The sequence below is a fragment of the Nicotiana tomentosiformis genome, chromosome 5 (assembly GCF_000390325.3).
Source record: "Nicotiana tomentosiformis chromosome 5, ASM39032v3, whole genome shotgun sequence".
NCBI classification, from domain to species: Eukaryota; Viridiplantae; Streptophyta; class Magnoliopsida; order Solanales; family Solanaceae; genus Nicotiana; species Nicotiana tomentosiformis.
Genome location: NC_090816.1, coordinates 6,026,608 through 6,052,354, shown reverse-complemented (window position 1 = coordinate 6,052,354; position 25,747 = coordinate 6,026,608). Strand labels below are relative to the sequence as shown.

The 25,747-nt window shown below is 38.1% G+C and overlaps 2 protein-coding genes across 2 annotated transcripts; both read right to left on the bottom strand.

The window, feature by feature from the left end:
- Positions 1-11,959: 11,959 nt before the first annotated feature.
- Positions 11,960-15,976, bottom strand: LOC104113946 (probable pectinesterase 29). The gene is made up of 5 exons (XM_018776913.2): positions 15,735-15,976; positions 15,006-15,165; positions 14,712-14,924; positions 13,799-14,043; positions 11,960-12,184 (listed from the first exon to the last, which is right to left on the bottom strand). Exons 1-5 carry the CDS (start codon positions 15,974-15,976, stop codon positions 12,016-12,018), a joined length of 1,029 nt encoding a protein of 342 aa, XP_018632429.2. The 3' UTR covers positions 11,960-12,015.
- A 1,741-nt stretch (positions 15,977-17,717) lies between these two features.
- LOC104113936 (large ribosomal subunit protein uL13w-like) lies at positions 17,718-20,091 on the bottom strand. Its single transcript, XM_009624258.4, has 4 exons — positions 19,731-20,091; positions 18,592-18,708; positions 18,416-18,503; positions 17,718-18,054 (listed from the first exon to the last, which is right to left on the bottom strand). The coding sequence occupies exons 1-4, from the start codon at positions 20,000-20,002 to the stop codon at positions 17,911-17,913; spliced, it is 621 nt and encodes a 206-aa protein (XP_009622553.1). The 5' UTR covers positions 20,003-20,091; the 3' UTR covers positions 17,718-17,910.
- Between the last annotated feature and the right edge of the window lie 5,656 nt (positions 20,092-25,747).

The following is a 25,747-nucleotide window of genomic DNA, read 5'->3' as shown; positions in this document are numbered from 1 at the left end:
CATTCTGATATGAGATTTGCCTAAGGTGACATGTGCACATGTTCTTCAAAAATTTGCCAACCTAGAAGCCTGTCCTGCTTGATCCACCCTTGTCAACCCGCCTTCCATCATGGGTGTCACATTATCCCCCTTTTGGGACTCATCCTCGGTGAGGTTTGTCCCACCACCGTACTGAGGGATAATCGGCTCTGATACCATATTTGTTACGACCCAAGTCCATTACACATATCGTTCGATTTGGTCCTAGGCCCGCACAGATTTGTCTTTCAAGCTACGCCCACATCGAGCTCCAAAAGCATGTATACCATATTGTGTTGTGCCTTATAAAACTCTCCATTTTCCTCTCTCATTCTGATGTAGAATTTGTCTAAGGCGACATGTACATCTTTTTCAGCAGCTTATCAGCGTATAAGTTTGTTAGTCCTACTTGACCCTTCCATCATGGGCGTCATAGTATTAGCCAAAATCATTTCAAAAAATAAACTTGGTAACTCAAGAATTTCATAAGAAGACCTATTCGTTTATGTGCCACGTTTCGCACCATATGTTTTATTTCATCTTCTAGTGAGTTAGCCTAAGTTCATTATGTGCGTGATGTCGAGAACATGACACCTTAAATAAATGTAATGACCCGTTCGGTCATTTTGAGTATTATAACCCCGTTCCCTAATTTACTGCTCAATTTATACTTTACAGTTATTTTATGACTTACCGGGTTAGTTGGTTCGGGCCCGGAAGGAATTGGAGTGAAACGAGACACTTAATTAAAAATTTAAGTTAGAAAAGTTGACCGGATGTGGACTTATATGTAAACAACCTCGGATTCGAATTCTGATAATTTCAATAGCTCCGTATGGTGATTTTAGACTTGGGAGCGTGTCCGAAAAATTATTTGGAGATCGGTAGAGGAATTAGGCTTGAAATGGCGAAAGTCAAATTTTGGGAAGTTTGACCGGGGGTTGACTTTTTGATACCGGAGTCGAAATTCGATTCTGAAAATTTGAATACCTATGTTATGTTATTTATGACTTGTGTGCAAAATTTGAGGTCAATCGGATGTGATTTGATAGGTTTCGGCGTCGTTTGTAGAAATTGAAAGTTTCAAAGTTCATTAGGCTATGTGTGATTCGTGTTTTTAGCATTGTTTGAGGTGATTTGAGGGTTCGACTAAGTTCGTATGATGTTTTAGGACTTGTTGGTGTGTTTGGTTGAGGTCCCGAGGGCCTCGGGTGAGTTTCAGATGGTTAACGGATTAAAAATTAAACTACAACAGCTGCTGCAATTTCCTTCTGCCAGAAATCGAGCCAAGATCTGAGCCCAGAATCGAGCCAAAAAATCAAGCCCATAGTCGAGGGTCACGATCGAACCCAGGGTCGAGGGTCACGATCGAAGCCAGGGTCGAGGGCCACGATCGAAGCCAGGGTCGAGGGCCATGATCGAGGGTCAGAATCGGGGCCCAGGATTGAGGACCACGATCGAAGGCCAAGGTCGAGGCAGGACCGAGGCTGTCTGGGTAGTATTATAAAGTAGGGTACTTCATCCCATTCACCATTTTTGACGAATTAGAGCTTGAGGAGAAGCGATTTTTAATAGATTTTCAAGGAATACTTGAGGTAAGTCCCTTGTGATCATTTCTACTCCATAATATTGAATTATCATCGAATAATCCAACTAGATTACATATTTTTGAGGTGTAAATCGGAGATTTGAACTTAGAAATTTGGAAATAAGATTTGATGATTTGGAGGTCGAGGTGAGGTCGGATTTTGGTAAAATTAGTATGGGTAGACTCGTGGTGGAATGGACTTTCGGATTTTGTAACTTTTGTCGGGTTCCGAGACATAGGCCTCACGAGCGATTTTTGAGCTAAATTTCGGATTTTTATGGAAAACTTGCATTTTCTTATGGAATTAATTCCAATAAATTTTATTGACTGAAATGAATTATTTATGGCTAGATTCGAGGCGTTTGGAGGCCAATTCACGAGGAAAAGATATTGCAGAATAAGAATTTCTCGACTTGAGATAAATAACAATTTTAAATCTAGTCTTGAGGGTATGAAACCCCAAATTTTTGTATCATGTGATTAATTTGGAGGTGACACACATGCTAGGTGACGGGCATGTGGGCGTGCACCGAGGGGATTGTGACTTGGTCCGTCCCGTGAAACTGTAAAGTTGAATATCTTGTTGTTAACTATATTCTCTCTATGTGTTGTGGAAATTTGACTGTAAGTCATGTTATAAACCATGTTTAGGCTATATATTGGTACTGCTGGGATCCACAGAGGTCGCGTACATGTTGAATTATCTACTAAATTGTTGTTTGGTACTCAACCATAGTTTACTTGTTTATTTTATCTCAGTCTCTATCGTTCATTATTGATGCATCATATCATTGTTGTTTGGGTTGATTTTATGATTATTGAGAGCCCGAGAGACTGGAGAGATTTATGACTGAGTGAGGTCGAGGGCCTGATTGTGAGATATTGATACTATAATACATGAGTAGTCCGTGCAACACATGAGTTGGCCGTGCAGATCTAGATATTGATACTATAGCACGTGAGTTGTCCGTGCAACACGTGAGTTGGCCGTGCGGATCTAGATATTGATACTATGGCATGTGAGTTGTTTGTACAATACATGAGTTGGCCGTGCAGATTATAACGCTTTGGTTGTAGGAGCCCCTCCAGAGTTTGTACACCCCTAGTGAGTGCGAGTACTCATTGAGTGTGACTGCTGAGGGCTGGGAGCCTAGTGAGTGATTGTTGTCCTGAGAGGTTGTACTTGCTTTTTCATTTGTTGTTGCACTTAGTTGCTATATGTCATTATTGTGAAATTTTCTGAAAGATTTTATATCCGGAATACATGAACTTGAATTGTATAGAATTGATTTGACTTAAAATGTTGGATTTGAAAACATGTCTATTCTTTGCTGGAATTACTGAAAATGTACTATAACTATGTAGCTCGTCACTATCTTCAGTTCCTTATTTATTATTGTTATTTGCTGAGTTGGTTGTACTCATACTACACCCTGCACTTCGTGTGCAGATCCAGATATTCCCGGACATGGCGGGTGTTGATTCTTTCGTACAGTTGACTTTTCGGAGATTCAGAGGTAGCTGCCATGTTTCGCAGACCTTGCCTCTCCTTCCCTATCTCTTATTTACTATATTTGGTCTTAGACTATTATAGACCATATTTTTCAGACTTGTATTCATACTAGATGCTCATGTACTCAGTGACACCAGGTTTTGGGAATATATTTTATCGAGTATTTATGGGATTTTCACTTAAGCTTGAATTATGATGTTTTCCGTATTTAAAAGAAATTGTGGTTTATTAAGATTGTCGGCTTGCCTAGTATCGAGATAGGCGCCATCACGACAAGTTAGGATTTTGGGTCGTGACAAGTTGGTATCAGAGCCTAGGTTACATAGGTATCACGAGTCATGAGCAGGTTTTAGTAGAGTCTTGCGAATCGGTACAGAGACGTCTGTACTTATCTTCGAGAGGCTGCAGAACCCTTAGGAAAACTTCACTTTCTTGTATTATGTCGTGCGAATTTGTTGATTCCGGAAACTAAATTTCTGTTATTCTATTCTCTCACAGATGGTGAGGACACATACTATCGGATCGGACGGTCAGCCACCAGTGCCACCAGTTAGGGCCACGAGAGATCGGGGCCGTGGTAGAGTCCGTGGCAGAGGTAGAGGTCGAGGTATAGCTCGTGCAGCAGTTGGAACAGTACATATAGTACCACCAGTTGCTCCAGCTCAGGAGCAGATTCCGGATACATTTGAGCCGGCGAGACCAGCTCAGGCACCAGCTGTGCCCATTGAGATTCCAGGCCTTCAGGAGACTTTGGCCCAGATATTAACAGTTTGCAATGGTCTTGCTTAGGTTGTTTCAGCTCAGGACGCACCTCCCACTTCTCAGTCCGGGGGAGGTACTCATACCCCTACTGCCCGTACTCCAGACCAGGTAGTACAAGGACTTCAGATATCGGGGGCACTACTAGACTAGCCGGTTGCAGCTGCTCAGGCCCCGATAGTTCCTTTTATGGCAGATAATGAGCAGAGGAGACTTGAGAGATTTGAGAGGCTTCGACCTCCACCATTTAGCGGTAAGGAGTCAGGGGATGCTCAGGGTTTTCTGGATAAGTGTCAACGGATGCTTCGGACAACGGGTATTTTGGAGACTAGTGGGGTCGCGTTCACTACTTTTCAGTTTTCTGGGGCTGCCTTCAGATGGTGGGAGGCTTATAAGAGGCGCAAGCCAGTTGCTACAGTACCACTTACATGACAGGAATTCTCCATTCTCTTTTTGGAGAAGTTCGTGATGCAGTCTCGCAGAGAGGAGTTGCGCACACAGTTTGAGCAGTTACGTCAAGATGGCATGTCTGTGATGCAATACGAGATGAGATTTTCTGAGTTGGCTCGTCACGCAGTCTGGTTAGTTCCCACTGATAGGGAGAGGATTAGGAGGTTCATTGATGACCTCACATATCAGCTGCAGTTACTCATGACTAGAGAGAGAGTATCTGGTGCTACCTTTGATGAGGTAGTTGACGTTGCTCGGCAGATAGAGATGGTTCATAGCCAGGAACGTGGAGAGAGGGAGGCTTAAAGGCCTCGTAGTCCAGGTGATTTCAGCGGTGTTCCTTCATGGGGTCAGTTTTACCGTTGTAGGGGTCGTTCTTACAGACATGCTCAGACGGTTCGTCCAGATCATCGTGGTGCATCAGCTAGCCACGGTCCTTAGAGTGCTCACTCAAGCCAGTCCTCATTCAGTGCACTACCAGCGCAGAGTTCTCATCATGCCTCGTCCGCACAGGTTTCTACAAGTAATTCCTCAGGATATCAGGCGCAACAGTTCCTTCAGAGGAGGGGTTATTTCGAGTGCGGAGAATTTGGTCATTTCAAGAGAGAGTGTCCTAGGCTATTGAGTGGGGCTCCACAGTAGAGTCCTCGACTGACGACACCAGCACCAGCAGTTCCACCACCCGCCCAGCCAGCTCGGGGTGGGGGTCAGGCAACTAGGGGTCGCCCAAGAGGGAGAGGCCGATCAGGTGGCAGTCATGCCCGATTCTATGCTTTTCCTGCCATGCAAGATGTTGTTGCCTCATATGCAGCGATCACATGTATTGTTTCAGTGTGCCACAGGGAGACTTCTATATTATTTGACCCTGGTTTCACTTATTCATATGTATCATCGTATTTTTCTCATTATCTGGATATGCACTGTGAGTCCTTAGTTTCACCTGTTTGTGTATCTACACCGGTGGGTGATGTTATTACTATGGACCGTGTGTATCGGTCGTGTGTGGTAACTATTAGGGAACTGGAGACTAGAGTTGATCTCTTATTACCCGGTATGGTAGATTTCGATGTAATCCTGAGTATGGATTGGCTGTCTCCATGTCATGTTATTCTGGACTGTCACGCAAAAACCGTGACGTTGACGATGCCGGGGTTGCCAAAGGTTGCATGGAGAGGTTCTCTAGATTTTGTTCCTAGCAGGGTAATTTCTTATTTGAAGGCCCAACGTATGGTTGGAAAGGGATGTTTGTCATATTTGACCTTTGTGAGAGATGTTGATGTTGATACTCCTATTATTGATTCAGTACTAGACGTGCGAGACTTTCCGGATGTATTTCCTACAAACCTGACGGGTATGCCACCCGACAGGAAAATTGATTTTGGTATTGACTCGGTGCCGGGCACTTAGCCTATTTCTATTCCTCCGTTATGGAACCAACTGAGTTAAAAGAATTGAAAGAGCAACCTCAGGAACTCCTTGAAAAGGGGTTTATTAGGCCTATTATGTCACCTTGGGGTGCACCAGTTCTGTTTGTGAAAAAGAAAGATGGTACTATGCGAATGTGCATAGATTATAGGTAGTTGAACAAAGTTAAAATCAAGAATAAATATCCTTTGCCGCGTATTGATGACTTATTTGACCAGCTTTAGGGAGCGAGGGTGTTCTCCAAAATTGATTTGAGATCTGGGTATCACTAGTTGAAAATTCGAGATTCGGATATTCTAAAGACTGCATTTAGAATTCGTTATGGACACTATGAATTTCTTGTGATGTCTTCTGGGCTAACCAATGCCCAGAAGCATTTATACACTTGATGAATAGTGTATTCCATCCATATCTTGATTCATTTGTTGTAGTATTTATTGATAATATCCTGGTGTACTCACGTAGCCAGGAGGAGTATGCACAACACTTGGGTATTGTATTATAGAGGCTGAGAGAGGAGAGACTTTATGCCAAATTCTCTAAGTGTGAGTTCTAGCTTAGTTCAGTGGCATTCTTGGGACATATAGTGTCCAGTGAAGGAATTAAGGTGGATCCGACGAAAATAGAGGCAGTTTAGAGTTGGCCCAGGCCATCTTCAGTTATTGAGATTTGGAGTTTTCACAGCTTGGCTGGTTATTATCGTTGTTTCATGGAGGAATTCTCGTCTATTGCATCACCTATGACTAAATTTACCCAGAAAGGTGCTTCGTTCAGGTGGTCGGATGAGTGTGAAGAGAGCTTTCAGAAGCTCAAAATAGCTTTGACTACAACTCCAGTAGTGGTGTTGCCTACAGGTTTAGAGTCTTATACTGTGTATTGTGACGCGTCGCGTATTGGTCTCGGCGCAATGCTTATGCAAGACGGTAGAGTGATTGCCTATGCGTCCAGACAGTTAAAGGTACATGAGAAGAATTATCCACTCCATGATCTTGAGTAAGCAGCTATTGTTCATGCCTTGAAAATTTGGCGGTATTATTTATACGGTGTCCATTGTGAGGTTTATACCGATCACCAGAGTCTACAACATTTGTTTAAACAGAAAGATCTTAATTTGCGGCAGCGGAGGTGGTTAGAGTTGCTTAAGGATTATGATATCACCATTCTCTGTCATCCCGGAAAGGCCAATGTGGTGGCCGATGCTTTGAGTTGTAAGGCAGAGATTTTGGGCAACTTAGCATACTTACCGGTAGCAGAGAGGCCTTTAGCCTTGGATGTTTAGGCCTTGGCCAACCAGTTTGTTAGATTGGATGTTTCCGAGCCGAATCGGGTTTTGGCCTGTGTGGTTTCTCGGTCTTCTTTATATGATCGCATCAGAGAGCGCCAGTGTGATGATCCACATCTTCTTGTCCTTAAGGACACAGTTCATCACGGTGACGCCAATGAAGTCACTATTGGAGATGATGGTGTATTACGGATGCATGGCAGGCTATGTGTGCCTAATGTAGATGGTTTGTGTGAGTTGATTCTCTAGGAAGCTCACAGTTCGCGGTACTCCATTCATCCAGGTGCCGCGAAGATGTATCAGGATTTGAGGCAGCACTATTGGTAGAGGCGAATAAAGAAAGATATAGTTGGGTTTGTAGCTCGGTGTTTAAATTGTCAACAGGTGAAATATGAACATCAAAGGCCGGAAGGATTGCTTCAGAGACTTGAAATCCCGGAATGGAAATGGGAGCGTATTACAATGAATTTCGTAGTTGGGCTTCCACGTACTTTGAGAAAGTTTGATGTTGTTTGGGTGATAGTAGTTCGGTTGACCAAATCTGCGCATTTTATTCCAGTTGGTACTAAGTATTCTTCGGAGCGGTTAGCTGGGATTTATATTCGCGAGATTGTTCACCTAAATAGTATGCCAGTATCCATCATTTCAGATCGGGGCATGCAGTTTACATCACAGTTTTGGAGAGCAGTGCAACGAGAATTGGGCACCCAGGTTCAGTTGAGTACATCATTTCACCCTCAAACGGATGGACAGTCCGAGCACACTATTCAGATATTATAAGATATGCTACGCGCTTGTGTCATTGATTTGGGGGTTCTTGGGATCAATTTCAGCCATTCGCGGAGTTTGCTTACAATAATAGTTACCCGTTAAGCATTCAGATGGCTCTGTATGAGGCTTTATATGGGAGATAATGTCGGTCTCCGGTGGGTTGGTTTGAGCCAGGTGAGGCTAGTCTATTGGGTACTGACTTGGTTCGGGATGCTTTAGAGAAGGTCAAAGTGATTCAGGAATGGCTTCACACGACACAGTCTAGATAGAAGAGTATGCCGATAGAAAGGTTCGTGATGTTAATTATATGGTTGGGGAGAAGGTTCTGCTCAAGATTTCACCCATGAAGGGTGTGTCGAGGTTCGGGAAGAAAGGCAAGTTGAGCCCTCGGTATATTGGTTCTTTTGAGATACTTAAGAAGATTGGAGAGGTAGATTATGAACTTGCTTTGCCACCTAATCTATCAGGTGTTCATCCAGTGTTCTGCGTATCCATGCTATGAAAGTATGTCGGAGATCCATCTCATTTTCTGGATTTTAGTACAGTACAGTTGGACTGTAATTTGACTTATGATGTGGAGCCGGTGACTATTTTAGACCAATAGGTTTAAAAGCTGAGGTCAAAGAACATAGCATCAGTGAAGGTACAGTGGAGAGGCCAGCCAATCGGAGAAGCTACTTCGGAGATTGAATAGGAGATGTGGTAAAAATATCCACATCTATTTGAGACTCCAGGTATGATTCTAAACCCATTCGAGGATGAATGTTTGTTTAAGAGGGGGAGAATGTAACGACCTGCCCGGCCGTTTTGAGTATTATAACCATGTTCCCCCATTTACTGCTCAATATATACTTTACAATTATTTTATGACTTACCAGGTTAGTTGGTTCGAGTCCGGAAGGAATTGGAGTGAAACGAGACACCTAATCTCATAATTGAAAATTTAAGTTAGAAAGGTTGAACGAATGTGGACTTATGTGTAAACGGCCTCGGATTCGAATTCTGATAATTTCAATAGCTCCGTATAGTGATTTTAGACTTAAGAGCGTGTCCGAAAATTTTTGAAGGTCGGTATAGGAATTAGGCTTGAAATAGCGAAAGTCAAACTTTGAGAAGTTTGACTGGGGGGTTGACTTTTTGATATCGGGGTCGAAATTCGATTCTGAAAATTTGAATACCTCCGTTATGTCATTTGTGAATTGTGTGCAAAATTTGAGGTCAATCGAATGTGATTTGATAGGTTTCGGCGTCATTTGTAGAAATTGGAAGTTTCAAAATTTATTAGGCTTGAATCTATATGTGATTCGTATTTTAGCGTTGTTTGAGGTGATTTGAGGGTTCGACTAAGTTCGTATGATGTTTTAGGACTTGTTGGTCTATTTGGTTGAGGTCCCGAGGGCCTCTAGTGAGTTTCAGATGATTAACGGATCAAAAATTGAACTACAATAGCTGCTGCAATTTCCTTCTGCTGGAAATTCCTTCTGCCAGAAATCGAGCCCAGATTCGAGCCCAAAAATTGAGCCCAGAATCAAGCCACGAACGAGCCCAGGGTCGAGGGCCACGATCGAAGGCAGAGTCGAGGACCATGATCGAGCCCAGGGTCGAGGGCCACGATCGAAGCCAGGGTCGAGGGCCATGATCGAGGGCTAGGATCGAGGGTCAGAATCGGGGCCCAGGATGGAGGCCCAGGATCGAGGACCATGATCGAAGGCCAAGGTCGAGGCAGGACCGAGGCTGTTTGGGCAGTATTATAAAGCAGGGGACTTCGTCCCATTCCCCATTTTTGACGAATTGGAGCTTGAGGAGAGACGATATTTGATAGATTTTCAAGAAAAACTTGAGGTCAGTCCCTTGTGATCATTTCTACTCCATAATATTGAATTATCATCGAATAATCCGACTAGATTACATGTTTTGAGGTGTAAATCGGAGATTTGAACTTTGAAATTTAGAAATAAGATTTGATGATTTGGAGATCGAGTTGAGGTCGGATTTTGGTAAAATTAGTATGGGTAGACTCGTGGTGGAATGTGCTTTCGAATTTTATAACTTTTGTCGGGTTCCGAGACGTGGGTTCCACGGGCAATTTTTGAGCTAAATTTCGAATTTTATGAAAAACTTGTATTTTCTTATGGAATTAATTTCAATAAATTTTATTGACTGAAACGAATTATTTATGGCTAGATTCGAGGCGTTTGGAAGCATTTTCACGAGGAAAAGACATTGCAGAATAAGAATTTCCCGACTTGAGGTAAGTAACAGTTTTAAATCTGGTCTTGAGGGTATGAAACCCCAGATTTTTGTATCATGTAATTACTTTGGAGGTGACGCACATTCTAGGTGACGGGCGTGTGGGCATGCACCGAGGGGATTGTGACTTGGTCCGTCCCATGAAACTGTAAAGTTGCATATATTATTGTTAGCTATATTCTCTCTATGTGTTGTGGAAATTTGACTGTAAGTCATGTTATAAACCATGTTTAGGCTATATGTTGGTACTGATGGGACCCACATAGGTCGTGTACATGTTGAATTATCTACTAAATTATTGTTTGGTACGCAGTCACAGTTTACTTATTTATTTTATCTCAGTCTATATCGTTCATTATTGATGCATCATATTATTTTTGTTTGGGTTGATTTTATGATTATTGAGAGCCCGGGAGACTAGAGAGATTTATGCTGAGTGGGGCCGAGGGCCTGATTGTGATATTGATACTATAACACGTGAGTTGGCCGTGCGGATCTAGATATTGATACTATAGCACGTGAGTTGTCAGTGCATCACGTGAGTTGGCCGTGCGGATCCAGATATTGATACTATGGCACATGAGTTGTCCGTACAACACGTGAGTTGGCCGTGCAGATTATAGCGTTTGGGCTGTAGGAGCCCCTCCGGAGTCTGTACACGCTCAGTGAGCGCGGGTACCTATTGAGTGTGACTGCTGAGGGCTGGGAGCCCAGTAAGTGATTGTTGTCGTGAGAGGTTGTAATTTCTTTTCATTTGTTGTTGCACTTAGTTGCTATCTGTCATTATTGTAAAATTTTTTGAAAGATTTTATATCCGGAATACATGAACTTGAACTGTATAGAATTGATTTGACTTAAAATGTTGAATTTGAAAGCATATCTAATCTATGCTGGAATTAATGAAAATGTACTATAATCACTATCTTCAGTTCCTTATTTATTATTGCTACTTGCTGAGTTGGTTGTACTCATATTACACACTGCACTTCGTGTGCAGATCCAGGTGTTCCCGGACATAGCGGGTGTTGATTCTTTCGTACGGTTGATTTTTCAGAGATTTAGAGGTAGCTATCGTATTTTGCACACCTTGCCTCTCCTTCCCTATCTCTTATTTACTATATTTGGTCTTAGACTATTATAGACCTTATTTTTTAGATTTGTATTCATACTAGATGTTCATGTACTCAGTGACAACAGGTTTTGAGAATATGTTTTACCGAGTATTTGTGAGATTTTTACTTAAGCTAGAATTATGATGTTTTCCGTATTTAAAAGAAATTGTGATTTATTAAGATTGTCGGCTTGCCTAGTATTGAGATAAGCGTCATCATGACAGGTTAGGATTTTGGGCTGTGACAATAAATTCTCTTGATTTCCCATATTCAACGATAATCTCCCACGATATAATTTAAATTAGTCAGGATCTCAATCAGATAGCGAATATCAGGACAAATTAAAAAATAATGATGGTGTGTGCGATTAAAAATAATAAAGTGTTGTCGCACTTCAATTCATTATGCGTCTACTTTTTCCAATTTACTTTCTGAATGCAAAAAAAGACAAAGTTTGGTGTGCATTTTTGCATGAAGTAAGATATTTTCATGTATATGTTCTGGTGGGTAATATGTTAACCAATGAAAAGTTTAAAAAAAGACCATTTTTTTTTGCAATAATCTCAATCCAAGAGAATAAGACTCATAATCACACACATTTTAATCTAATACGTATATTTGAAACAAAGAACACATAATTCCCATATAAATAGGATGCATAGTTTTACATATAACAATTACAAACTTACAATTGAAAAAAACATTTAAAGTCCAACTTGAGTAAAATTAGGGTTCAAATAAGTTTCTAGCAGTAAATTGTTAATACATTCTAGCAATAAGTCAGCCGTGGACTCCAAGCATAATTGTCATGTCTTAAAAAGATTTATTATATATTATATTATAATAACTATAGGACTTTGACGGGCTGCTTCATAATCCAACCCTCATTATCAATAAATGAGAGGCTTGTTAATTGTTGTAACTCTTGTTGGCTCAATTTGGCTTCCCATGACACTCTTTGCGTTGTGTTTGATCCAATTCCTTTACAATTTTCCTCAGAAAAGGTCAATTGATTCCTACATCATAAACAAGTGAGTACGGTTATGATAACAACTATGGTGTATATGCATTTATCACCAAGGAATATAGTGGAGAATAGTAAATATTTATTCACTCTTAACTATAGATCTTGATTCGAGCGAGAGTAATGTAGTCCCCTTCGATAAGAAGGGAACCTCCCCACCCCCACTTCCCTCCCCAACAACTCAATAGTGGGCTTTCTACGGCACTAATTGAATTAGTGTAATTAAAACTTTATACTAAAAAATAAAGTATTGTTATGCACGAAATATCCTGCGTTTCCGTTGGGTTCAGCATAGGATCGTGCGCATTACAAGGGGCGTGTACTTATATATAGGTAGCTTATCAGTGTTATGTTGATGCAAGCATATCGATAGGAAGGGCTAATTATCCCCCCACCCCACCCCATCCCCTAACTCAATAATGGGCTTTCCATGGCACTAATCGAATTAGTGTAACTAAAATTTTTATGTTAAAGGACAGTCCAATGCACGAAACATCCTCCGTATTTTTGCAAGGTTTAGAAAAGAATCGCATTGCAAGGGGGTGTGATGTAGTCAGCTTACCGGTCCTACATTGATGCAAGCACATAACTTATAGGGCATCACATGCATGGAGATAATTTTATCATTGCTCCAAGGCTCCCTTCAACTAAAATCTTTACACTATTAATGTAAATATTTTTATACTATCTATATATATAACTCAAATGAGAAGAAAATTTTGTAGTATATGAAAAAAGAGAACTTACTCTCGGCCAACAAAAGACCAAGCAGCCCAACCCTGAGGAACGATAATATTTGTCATGGTGATGTTATAGAAAAGAACCCTAGTACCATCAAAGAGTATGGTGAAGAATGGTAAAGGTTTATCTACTCTTAACTAGAGATCTCGATTCGACCAAAGTAATATAGTCCCCTTGGAAAGGTAGGGCAAATCCCCCCCCCCCCCCCCAACTCAATAGTGGGCTTTCTACGACACTAATCGATTTAGTGTAACTAAAATTTTTATACTAAAAAAGACAGTCTGATACACGTAGCATCCCGCATTTCTGATGGATTCAGAAAGGGGTCGTATTGATAGGAATGACTACCCCCACTCAATAATGGGCTTTTTACTACACTAATCGAATTAGTTTAACTAAAATCTTTATACTAACAAAAGAATAGTCCGATGAACGAATCATCCCGCATTTTCGATGGATTTAGAAAAGGGCCGCATCGATATGAAGGACTAATCCCTCCCCTCCCCCCCCCCCCCAAACACACACACACCCACCTTTACTCTCAATAATAGGCTTCCTACGACACTAATTGAATTGTGTAACTAAAATCTTTGTGCTATAAAAATGACAGTCCATTGCACGAAGTATCCCGCATTTTCGCAGGGTTGAACAAAGGGTCGTATTGCAAGGGAATGTAATGTAGGCAGCCTACCAGTCCTATCAAACATCAGTGAAAAAATCCGTAACCGATAGGTCACATGGAGATAGCTTTATCAATGTTCCAAAGCTCTCCTTCAACGTATTAATTAATGTGAATCATCTTCCAATGTATATAACTCAAATGAGAAGAAGATATTTGTATAGTATAGGAAAGGAAAGAACTTACTCTCGGCCAACAAAAGACCAAGCAGCCCAACCCTGAGGAACGATAATATTTGACATGGTGGTGTTATAGAAAAGAACCCTAGCATAATCTCTCCATGGTCTTCCCAAGAAAGTTAGTCCTGTTCCAAATACTGCAGAATCTTTGAAAACAAAACCACTTTCATCATTTGGGCTTATTCTTCCTTGTGCTGTAATATACCCTATCAAGCCATCTAAAGCTCCTGCATTTACTGATATTGTACATCTCTGCATATACACAAACAAAAAATTAATACATGATTTATTTCTTTTAAAGAAAAGGACAGTTTGGTGTATAATGCATCATGCATTCACGCAGGGTTCCGGAAAAGATCACTCCCTCAAATGGTGTGATATAAACAATCTACCATAATGTAAGTTTTACTTCTTTTAAGAAAATGAAAATGATTACTAATTACTACTTTAATTAGTAACCTTCTTCACACCCACTATCTCTTTTTGTGTGGAAATTGATAGGCTAATGATAATATTAGTTTATATGTACTGACAATGTAATAATTTTTAAGATATCAATTCAATTTAATTGGTTTAGCAAGTTGTTACTGTATTTGTAATGAAGAGTTACATGTTGTTGCAAGAGTTACATGTTGTTGCCGTAGGCGCATATTAGTACATAGAACTTAAACTCTAATAGTGTATAGTCAAATTAAGATAAACTTTACGACAGGAAATCTTAGGGGAGAAACCCCCCCCCCCCCCCCCCTTCCCAACTAAATAATCACACAACAATGTTGACCTATACAATATGTAATAACAAGTTTGATATGGTAATATGAAAAACAGAATAATAGCTTATTATAACCGATTAAAATAAGTTGAAAAAAAAATGTATATATAACTTTTATTCTAAATAGTAAGAATAAATATTATTTTACCTCATAAATAGATTGACCAGCACCAAAGATGAAATCAACAGCTCCAACAATAGTACAAAGCTTAAAATAATGCCTTCCTTGAACATCCCATAATGTATCTTGCAATCCCAAAAATCCACACCTATAAAATGTGGATTTATCTCCGGATATCATAGCAGCCACTGCTGCTTGCATCGGATAAACATTGCCTTCGGGAGGAAAATTATAAGAATTCTGCATAAAATAAACATAAATTTTATAAAAAAAAATAATTAAAATGAAGAAATTGAAGTTTTAAAATTTTTTTTGTCTTACTATAAATGTTATGCTTTTAGCAATTGTATAATCAGCTTCAGAAATGAATGTAGCATCTGTAGCAATTGAATTATGACCATCCCATGTAACGTTTGTTTTTCTTTTTCCTTCTCCTTTGAGATAAATATATGGCTTCTCTCGAGGAATTCTCACTTGTTCCCTGCAATACAAGTGAATGATGATTGAATATTACGACGACAACAACAACTACGCCTATTATATTGGGGTCGGCAATAAAAAAAAAAGAGCAGCTCAGCATTTCGTATTAACGCATGGTCCGGAAAAAGATCGTATCCTAAGCGGGTGTGATATAGGCAGTCTACCCTAATGCAAGCATTAATGGCTGATTTCACGGCTCGAACAGTGTTCGGGGCAGGACCACACCTTAAGGGGGTGTGATGTAAGCAATCTACCCTAATACAAACATTAGTGATTGATTTCACGATTCAAACCCGTGAACTGCAGGTCACACGAAGACACTTTGATCATTGCTCCAGGGCTATATGAATATTATTTATCCACGTCACTTTATTTAAGTCTGTCTCAATCCAATATTACATAAACTTTAGTTTTTCTAGTATTAGAAATTGTCCACTTTTCTACTCACATACAAATCTCTAAACGGACTAAAAGAATTTTAGTAACAAACATTAGACGTAAAGTAAACGTATTAATATGACTAAAAGAAATCAAAAGAATAAAATGTTAAGTGAAGTGGGAAGAGAATACCTATATTTTCCAGCTTTTATGTAAATACAGATCCATTTTTGGTTATATAGAGGAACAGAATCAATGGCTGATTGAATAGTTGTGAAATTTCCATGACCAGATGGATCAACATACACTGTTGGTAAATTTACTATTTGTTTTTTCCTATGAAAAAGTCTGTGAAATCTTGCATTTCCTTGTTCAACAAAACACATGAAGTAAAGAAAAAGAATTATGAAGAAAAACCATTGAAAAGAAGCCATTTTTAGAAGAAAAAAATGAAGAAGTTTTAGTATGAATAAAAGATGAAGAACAAGTAAAACCCCTACTTGGATTCAACTCTATATAAGGAGTTAAAATTAAAATGGAAATAATGAGTCTAAGTAAAGAAAAATTTTCAACGGGGAAATCATTCAAATGATTTGCAAAATCTGCTCTAATATGTTAAGTAATTTTCTTGAAGAGTTAAACTTGATTTTCTTAAGTAATATTTTTAACTTTTCTTAGAAAAAATTATTTCTTGAGGAAGATTTTGTAAATTTTTAATTTCCATTGATTGATCCTCCGAATGATTTTTGTAATTGAGATTGGAGTCTAACATGGAAAGTGAATGGTGGGGAGGATAGCAAATATGGAAAATAAATTATTTTCTAACAAAAAGCTGGAAAATGAATTTTATAAAATGTAAAAAAAGAATAAAGCGTGTGTGGTTTAAATTAAAAACCAACTTAAAGGCATAGAATCTGCAATTATTTAGAAAGTATGAACGTGAACAATGGTAGTATCTAATCAAGGGAAGTCGCTTTGATTTGATTTTGCTCATGAGATGAGCCATCACTATGATAATTTATTATTTGGTTTCTCAGTCCAGTATCAGCTTTGAGGTCCGATTAATCCGAATTTGCATCGTAAAGCCCCACTTCGAGGGTAAACTGCTCCTATTAAAGGCCACTTCATATTCAGAGTTCGAACGTAAGATCTCTCGGTAAGGATCGAGGAGTGGTTATCACTCCATTATAACCTTTGCTGATAAACTATCACATTGATAAATTAATACTACATGGCTTTTAAAGAAATTTTCCCTAAATTCTGTACGTGATGTATTACACGTCAAAGAAATTGGATACATTTTGTTTGGTCAGCAAACGAAAAAAATGGCACAGTAAAGGGTAGTCCTGCATATTTATCTTTCTTTTAGTTATAAACAATTTAAATCTTCTAACTGTTGCATTAAATAAAAAATTCCGCCAGTCTGTTATAAAGTGATAGTGCTATTGATTTGAGTTTGCACCATTCCATTTGCTTCTTTTGAGAATGAAATTGAGAAAAAAAAATCCTCTCAGTAATATTGACCATATAATACTAACATCTCAAATAACTCTTACGTTATATATAACGTACTATTTATTCCTATTAAAGTTTCTTTTTAAAATGTTATTTTGTGCTGGGGCATATAAGAAAATCAAATTTTAGTTTATGTTGAAGTTATTTATCCCAATAGACACAATGGTAATATCGTCTGCAACAACATACTCAGTATTATCCCATGTTGTGGGGTCTGAAGAGGGTAGTATATACACAAACCTTACCCCTACCTTCTAAAGATATACAGACTGTTTTTAATAGATCCTCGGCTCAAGAAAACATAAACACCACATTAGTGAAAATATAGAATCAAAAAGCCATATAAAAGCAACAAAACTAACCTACTACCAACAGAAAGCAAGACTGCATAGTCTGGAAATTGAAGTTTAAAAAGTGAATATGGCACGGAGAATTACTATAACAAAAGGCAAGACAGAGTAATATAGTTCGTGGATTGGACACTTAAATACATAAAATAATATAGACAACCAATCCAAGAGAATTTTAGAGGTTAAAACTTGCTGTTTTAATTGAAAAAATTATGGATGCTGAAACTGGCCAGCCTAAGCAGCAAATTAAGGTTAGTATCACTAACTGAGGCTTTCTTCACAGCACCAATAAGATGCAAACTAGCAAGGATTAGAAAACAAAGTTTTACCAATAAAACCATGAGGGAATTGTAACTTCAAAAAGACAGTTAAAACAATTTAAGTCTGCTCAAATATTGCTAGAAGCAAAATACTAAACCATGCGGTACAACTTTTAAAAAAACAGATAAGCTGAAATCTCAATCTCCAGCAAAATTTCACTTCAAGATAACTAAGTTTGCACTCTAATACTTGATAGGTTCAATAACAGCAAGTTGGGGACCGAGTTTCTCCTCAGCAGCTTTCTCAGCCTTAACCCTAAGTTTAGCCAACTGCTTTCTCCTCTCATATGCTACCTGGGCTCTCTCCTTTCTCTTGTTCTCAAGTTCCTGTAGTAATCATGTTTGCAAGAGAGAAGTAAGCAACTACTCCAGGAACATGGTAATGAATACGGAAACACAGATAACCAACGAAATGAAACCATATTTTCATTAGTAATGCAACTATGTAAACAAGGGCATAAAGTTGATTTAGCAATGTGAAACCTACAACCATCTAAAATTCACAATAACACGCAGATAGAAGAGTCAAACTTCTGAAAATAGTGACTGCACATTCAAAGGAGGCACAATGACAAGTGTATGGTTTTCATATCTTATAAAAGTGCAAGACAACTTGACATGCTTCTATACTCTCATTATTTAAATAATCAAGGTAGGTCAAATAGAAAGGATAAAGCAAGAAACTTACCTTAATAGTGTCATAATGGTTCCATCCAACCTCTGATGAAAGCTTGCCCAAGAGACAGTATTTATGTCCAGCTTGGAGCCTCAATACCCTATTTACAAAAGAGGGCAAACACTTCAGTGTTAACAGCGAGATTGATATTAAAACAAAGTAAGCATCTGCACAGCCTTGCAACTCACTTGAGAGCATCAGGAATGACCATTCTCTTGATTTTGTCATATGGTGGTGGAACACCCTCATAAACCTTCAAGCGGGCAAGTGCAGCAGCTCCACGCTTAGTCTTGTGGGGAATCATCCTAAAGAAAAATACATAGATCTGATCAGACACAACATAGAGCAGAATTTACACTATCCATTAACAAAGTGCAAAGTTTACCCTAACCATCCAACAAATCAACAAGCAAAACAACAGTTAAGTGTAACAAATAATCAGTGAATCATTAGGACAAATCCAATTTGCAAATTGTACAAATTCTTCATTGACATGCATATCAGATGAAAGGGCTTATATAGCAAGTTTTAAACTACAATCCTAGTAGACTCACAAGTGTTAAAATGGCCATGGAGTGGGCATTATAAGAAACACATTGTTTGTTATAAGTATGAAGTCCTTCGCAAACTAACATCAGATACTCCAATTTATTCTTATACATGCACCAGCTAAATTCTAAAAAATCAGTAAAATAGTCTTGGAAGTAGACGTTATACCAAGCACACTAAGCACTATAAATATGAAGTATTTGGCAAACTACTCAAATTTAATTGTTACACAGAAACCAGCTAAAAAATAGTAAAATACAGCCCACCAAAAATCTACTAAGTTATATCTACCAGTTAAGCATCAAGCCACCAACGATAAATAGTTCATACATCAAACTATAGCAAATCCAAGAACAAAATTTAAGTATTTCAATCTACTAATAGTAATTAATCTCCAACTACTGAAATATTCAGCCTTTTTTACTTTATTTTTATTAATCATCCCTCCATTAAAAAAAAAAAGACTGTATATCCCGAACATTCAATCTACCAGAAAAAATGTAATCGGACTATTCATTCCCTAGTTTTTCAATTTTCATTTCATGAACTGTGTATACATGTATGATAACTAAGTACAAGAGAATAACACAGTAAATCTACAAATAACGAATGCACACCTACACACACACACACACACAGTTACAAATACTCACACACACACACACAGTTACAACTAAATCTACAAAATCAAAAAATAATTCTATCTTAAGCAAAACAACTACTTAAAAACAATCATCAATTAAAACCCAAAGCAAAATTTTTTTAAAAAAAAACTAACCCACGAATGGTACGCCAGAGGATCTTAGAAGGAGCACGAAAGTGAATAGGACCATGAGAAGGCTTAGTATTCATCCTCTTACGAAGAAACCTCAAATACTTCATTTTCTGTCTCACAAGTCCGCCCGATAAACAAATTTCTTCGCACCTAACAACCACAACTCTCTGTCCATTCAACAATTCCTTAGCCAAAATCGAAGCTAATCTGCCCAACATATGGTGGCGAGCGTCAATCACCACCCTCCTTGCGGAGATCCCTGAACCTGACACCATTTTTTTGCTCTCTTTTCTTGCTAAACAGCTGACGGAATAAAAATGGGAAAAGGCTAGGGTTTTTGAAGACGAAGTGATTAGGGTTTCATTATATGGAGGTGAGCTAATGGGTACATGTTTTGGGCTTTTTTTGTATTTGGTCCAGTAGAGCCCGGCTAGTAATGAGGTTTTTGCACACATTAACCAAAATAGCCGCCTGCCCAACAACTTAAATTAAAAATAGTCGGTGGAGGTATAATATATACATAATTTATATTAAATGTGTATGATTGTATATAATTAATATATAATCTATATATATGGCTAGAAAAAATAAATAATAAATATGGCCGGCTATTTATATAAAGATCCCTTATTTTATGCCACTGTTTAAATTAAGTCATCAATTAGATCTGTGAGCAAAATTTATCTGCAAAAATAAAAATTCACTCGACTAATATTAATGATAAAATTTATCTCATTGGACAAATAGGGTTAGAATTGAAAGAGTAATCTAAAAAAAAGGTCATACAGTGCAAATAAATTGCTAAGAAATTAAGGGTGGAATTTTTGGAGTCATGAAACATGAATTAATGATTATGTCCATTTTTGTACATGATTATTTTTTTTTAGTTTGGTTGACGGACTCCAATCGACCTAAAAATTGGTACATCAATCAAGGCCTTGTAAGCAATACTCACCATGACTATCATCATTTTAAGCGTTTTGGGGTCATGAATATTATGCACGACCACATGAAATATGAATTAATGATTATGTTCATTTTTTGTGTGTTTATATACATGGTAATTTTTCTAATATTGGTTAATGGGCTTCGATTGACCTAAAAATTGGTGGATCCATCAAATTACGGCTTGTGAACAATACCCACCATGACTAGCATTATTTTTTGGGGTCATGAAATAGTAAGTAGTGATTATATCCATTTTTTCCTGTGTTTATATACATGATGATTTTCTTGAGTTTGGTTGGCGGACTCCGAGTAGCCTAAAAATTAGTTGATCCATTAGATACAGCCTTGTGAGCAGTACTCACCATGACTAGCACCGTTTTTTGGCGTTTCGGGATCATGAAACAGAAATTAATGATTATCTACATTTTGTGTGTTTATATACATGATAGTTTTTCTGAGGTTGGTCTTCGATTGGCTTAATAATTGGTGGATCCATTAGATACAGCCTTGTGAGCAATATTCACCATGACTACCTTCGTGTTTTAGCTCATGGGACATCTGTCAGCGGCGGGAGTCTTACATCCGAGCGAGAGGTCAGACTAATCCCATTCATCCTGGTTTGATCTGAACAAATCTCGTTGAATGAATGATCTATTGTTGTATGCCCTACTTCTTAGTCAATTTATTCCTACTCGGACCCGCTTTGGGGTCACAAGGATACTATGCACGATCACATAAAACAGGAATTAATGATTATATCCAATTTTTTGTTTGATATATACATGATGATTTTTCTAAATTTGATTGATATACTCCGATTGGCTTAAAAATTGGTGGATCCATCGAATACGGCCTTGTGAGCAATACACACTATGACATATATAATTTTTTAGCATTTTGGGATCATGAAAGACTAACTGATTGTGTCCATTTTTCATTCTATGTTTGGTTTACGGACTCCATAGGTCTAAAATTGGTGGATCCATCAAACGGTCTTGTGAGCAATACTCACCATGACTAGCATCATTTTTTAGCATTTCGGGCTCACAAGAATACCATGCACGACCACATAAAATACGAAATAATGATTATGTCCCCTTTTTTGTGTGTTTATATACGTGATGATTTCTTTAAAAGTTGCTTGATGGCTCCGATTGGCCTAAAATATTGGTGGATCCATCGAATATTGCCTTGTGATCCATACTTACAATGATTAATATCAAATGTTGGCGTTTTGAGAAAATGAAACAAGAATCTATGATTATGTTCATTTTTCGTATGTTTATATACATAATGATTATCCTGAGTTTAGTTGACAGATTCCGATTGACCGAAAAATTGGTGGATACATTGAGAATGACCTTTTGAACAATACTCACCCTGACTAACATTATTTTTTAGTATTTTGGGGTCATAATAATGTATGTACGATTACATGAAATATGAATTAATAAATATGTTCATTTTTTGTGTGTTCAATTTTTGTGTGTTTAATACCGGGAGTGAAATTTTTAATATCGGGGTCGGATTCCGATTCTGAAAGTTGGAGTAGGTCCATAATATCAATTATGTCTTGTGTGCAAAATTTGAGGTCAATCGGACTTGATTTGATAGGTTTCAGCATCAGATGTAGAAGTTTGAAGTTTTAAAATTCATTAGGCTTGAATCGATGCGCAATTCATATTTTTAGCATTGTTTGATGTGATTTAGAGGCTCGACTAAGTTCATATGATGTTTTAGGACTTGTTAGTATATTTGGTTGAGGTCCCGGGGCCTCAGGTTGATTTTGGATGGTTAACGGATCAAGTTGAAGTTTAAAGAATGGCTGAAGTGCACCAGTTCTGGTGCAACTGCCCAAAGATTGACTGCAGGTGCGGAGCCGCAAATGCGGCTGTGGATTCGCAGGTGTGACTTCGCTGGGCGAAAAAGGGCCAATTTCGAGGGTTTAATTTCATTCTCCATTTTTTGAACCTAGAGAGCTCGGATTGAGGCGAAATCTCGAGGGGTTTTCAGAGGAAACATTTGGGTAAGGATTCTTGACTTGTTTTTGATTAATTTCCACTAAGATATCATTTATTCTTCCTTTAATTAAGGATTTGGGTTGTGAAATTTGTGAAAAAGGTGAAAAACTCCTTAGGCCAAATTTTGAGGTTTTGATCGAGAATTTTGTATCGGATTTGAGTAATTTTGGTATGGGTGAACTCGATATAAAATGGGTGTTCATATTTTGTGATTTTTACTTGATTCCGAGATGTGGGCCCAGGTCGATTTTTTGGGATGATTTTTTAATTTTTTGCTAAAGTCGTAGTTTTATTATTTAAATTAGTTTCTTGTAGTCGTATTTATAGTATGTAATTACTTTTGGCTAGATGTGGGCCTTTCGGAGTCAGAAAATCGAGGGAAAGACATTCTTATCGATTGACTGAGCGAGATTTGAGGTAAGTGACTTGTCTAACCTTGTGTGGGCGAAACTCCCCTTAGGATTTGGTACTGTTGTAACAATTTGTGATATGTGAGCACCGTGTACGCGAGGTGACGAGTGCGTACACGGGCTAAATGTGGAAATTCTAGTTCTTGCTGAGTAATCTTCTTTTAAATTCCTTAACTGAGTTGCCTTAGTATGTGTAGCTGTTATGTTTAGCCTAGTATCGCATGTCTACATGTTTTAACTTTTACTTGAAATTTGTGCAACATGCTTAGTCGAATTATTTGCTTTCGTGATCTTGTATTCAGTCTTTAACTGTATGATTTCTTGTTGTAAATTCATTGTTCCATAGGTTATGAGTTGCGTATTTACTTTTTGGACTACGAGGCGGTACCACAGGAGCTCCCCCTGTCGTGTATTTACTTTTGGGACTACGAGGCGGTACCTCGTGAAATTCTCCTATTGCATATTTACTTTTGGGGCTATGAGGCAGTACCTCGGGAGATCTCCTATTGCATATTTACTTTTGGGACTAGGAGGTTGTACCTAGGGAGATTCCCCTGTTGTGTATTTACATTTGGGAATACGAGGCGATTCCTCGGGAGCGCCCATGTTGTTTACCTCTATTTGCTGTGCTGTTACCTTTCTGTAATTCCTCGTTGTTCATTTCTCAGTCATTTCATTGTATTATTATATTTTCTGCCTCATGTCATTTTATTCCAGTAGGGCCCTTACCTGACCTCGTCACTACTCTACCGAGGTTAGACTTGACACTTACTGGGTACCGTTGTGGTGTACTCATACTACACTTATGCACATCTTTTTGTGCAGATCTAGGTTCTTCCAACCATACCAGATACCGGTGAGCTGGGCCGTACATGGAGACTTCAAGGTATATCTGCCAGCGTCCACAGATTTCGGAGTCCCCCTCTATCCTTACTATGTTGTTTTCCTTATTATCTTTAGACTCTGATGTATAGAGACACTTAGTATTTTATCTTAGAAGCTTGTACTTATTTCTACCGGATTTTGGGAGTTGTAATTATTTGAATTGTATGTTCTATTAACATTTCATGTGTTGAGATTTGAGTTCAGTTTTATATTCAGTTATTCCGCAAATTGTTAGGCTTACCTAGTCTTAGAGACTAGGTGCCATCACGACATCCTACAGAGGAAAATTGGGATCGTGACACCTTGTGAGAAATACTTACCATGGCAAATCTCAAATTTTGACGTTTTGGAATCATAAAACTGGAATTAGTCATTATGTCCATTTTTTGTGAGTTTATATAAATGATGATTTTCCTAAGTTTGGTTGACGGACTCCAATTGACCTAAAAATTGGTGGATCCGCCATATACAGTCCTGTGAGCAATACTGACTAACATAGATTTTTAGCATTCAAGTTCATAAGAATGCTATGCACGGCTACATGAAACACGAAATAATAATTATGTCCTTTTTTTATGTGTTTATATACATGATGATTTTACTAAATTTGCTTGATGGACTATGATTAGCCTAAAAATTAGTGAATCCATCAGATACTTTCTTGTGAGCAATAATCACCATGATTAACAACATTTAACTTTTGGGGTCATGATAATATTATGCACGGTCATATGAAATAGAAATTAATGGTTATAACCACTTTTTGTGTGTTTATATACATTATATTTTTCCTAAATTTGGTTGATGGACTCCGCTTAGCCTAAACATTAGTGGATACATCTGATACGGTCTTGTGAGCAATACTCACCATGACTAATATCATATTTTGGCATTTTGGGATCATGAAACATTAATGATTATGTCCATTTTTTCGTGTGTATATATACATGATGATTTTCCTAAATTTGGTTGACGGACGCCGATTGACCTAAACATTGGTGGATCCATCATGTACGGTCTTCTGAGCAATGCTCACCATATCTAACATTGTTTGTAGCATTTTAGGGTCATAAGAATACTGTGCACATCACATGAAACAAAAATTAATGATTATGTTTATTTTTCCGTGTGTTAATATACATGTAGATTTTTCTAAATTTGGTTGATGGGCTCCGATTGGCCTAAAGATTCATGGATCTATTGGATACTTCCTTGTGAGCAATACTAGCCATGATTAACATTATTTTTTTTGGTATTTTGGGGTCATGAAACATGAATTAATGATTATGTCTATTTTTCTTGTATTTACATGAATAATGATTTTTCTGAGTTTGGTTGCTAGACTCCAATTGGCCTAGAAATTGGTGGATCCACTAGATATGACCTTGTGAGCATTACTAACCATGACTAACCTCATTTTTAGCATTTCGGGGTTATAAGAATACTATGCATGACCACATGAAATAGAAATTAATGATTATATCCATTTTTTTTGTGTGTGTGTTTATATACATCGTGATTTTTCTTAGTTTGGTTGACGGACTCTGATTGGCCTATGTCACGACCCAAATTTCTCCTCCGTATGATGTCGTAACGACACCTAGTCTATACGACTAGGTAAGCCTAACATTGCAGAATAATGAAATAAAAAGATAAATTTAACAACTAGTTGTTCAAAAATACACAGTAATCCCAAAATCCGGAACATCGTGAATCACAAACTACAGAAGGAAAGTCTAGTGTCTCTATACATCAG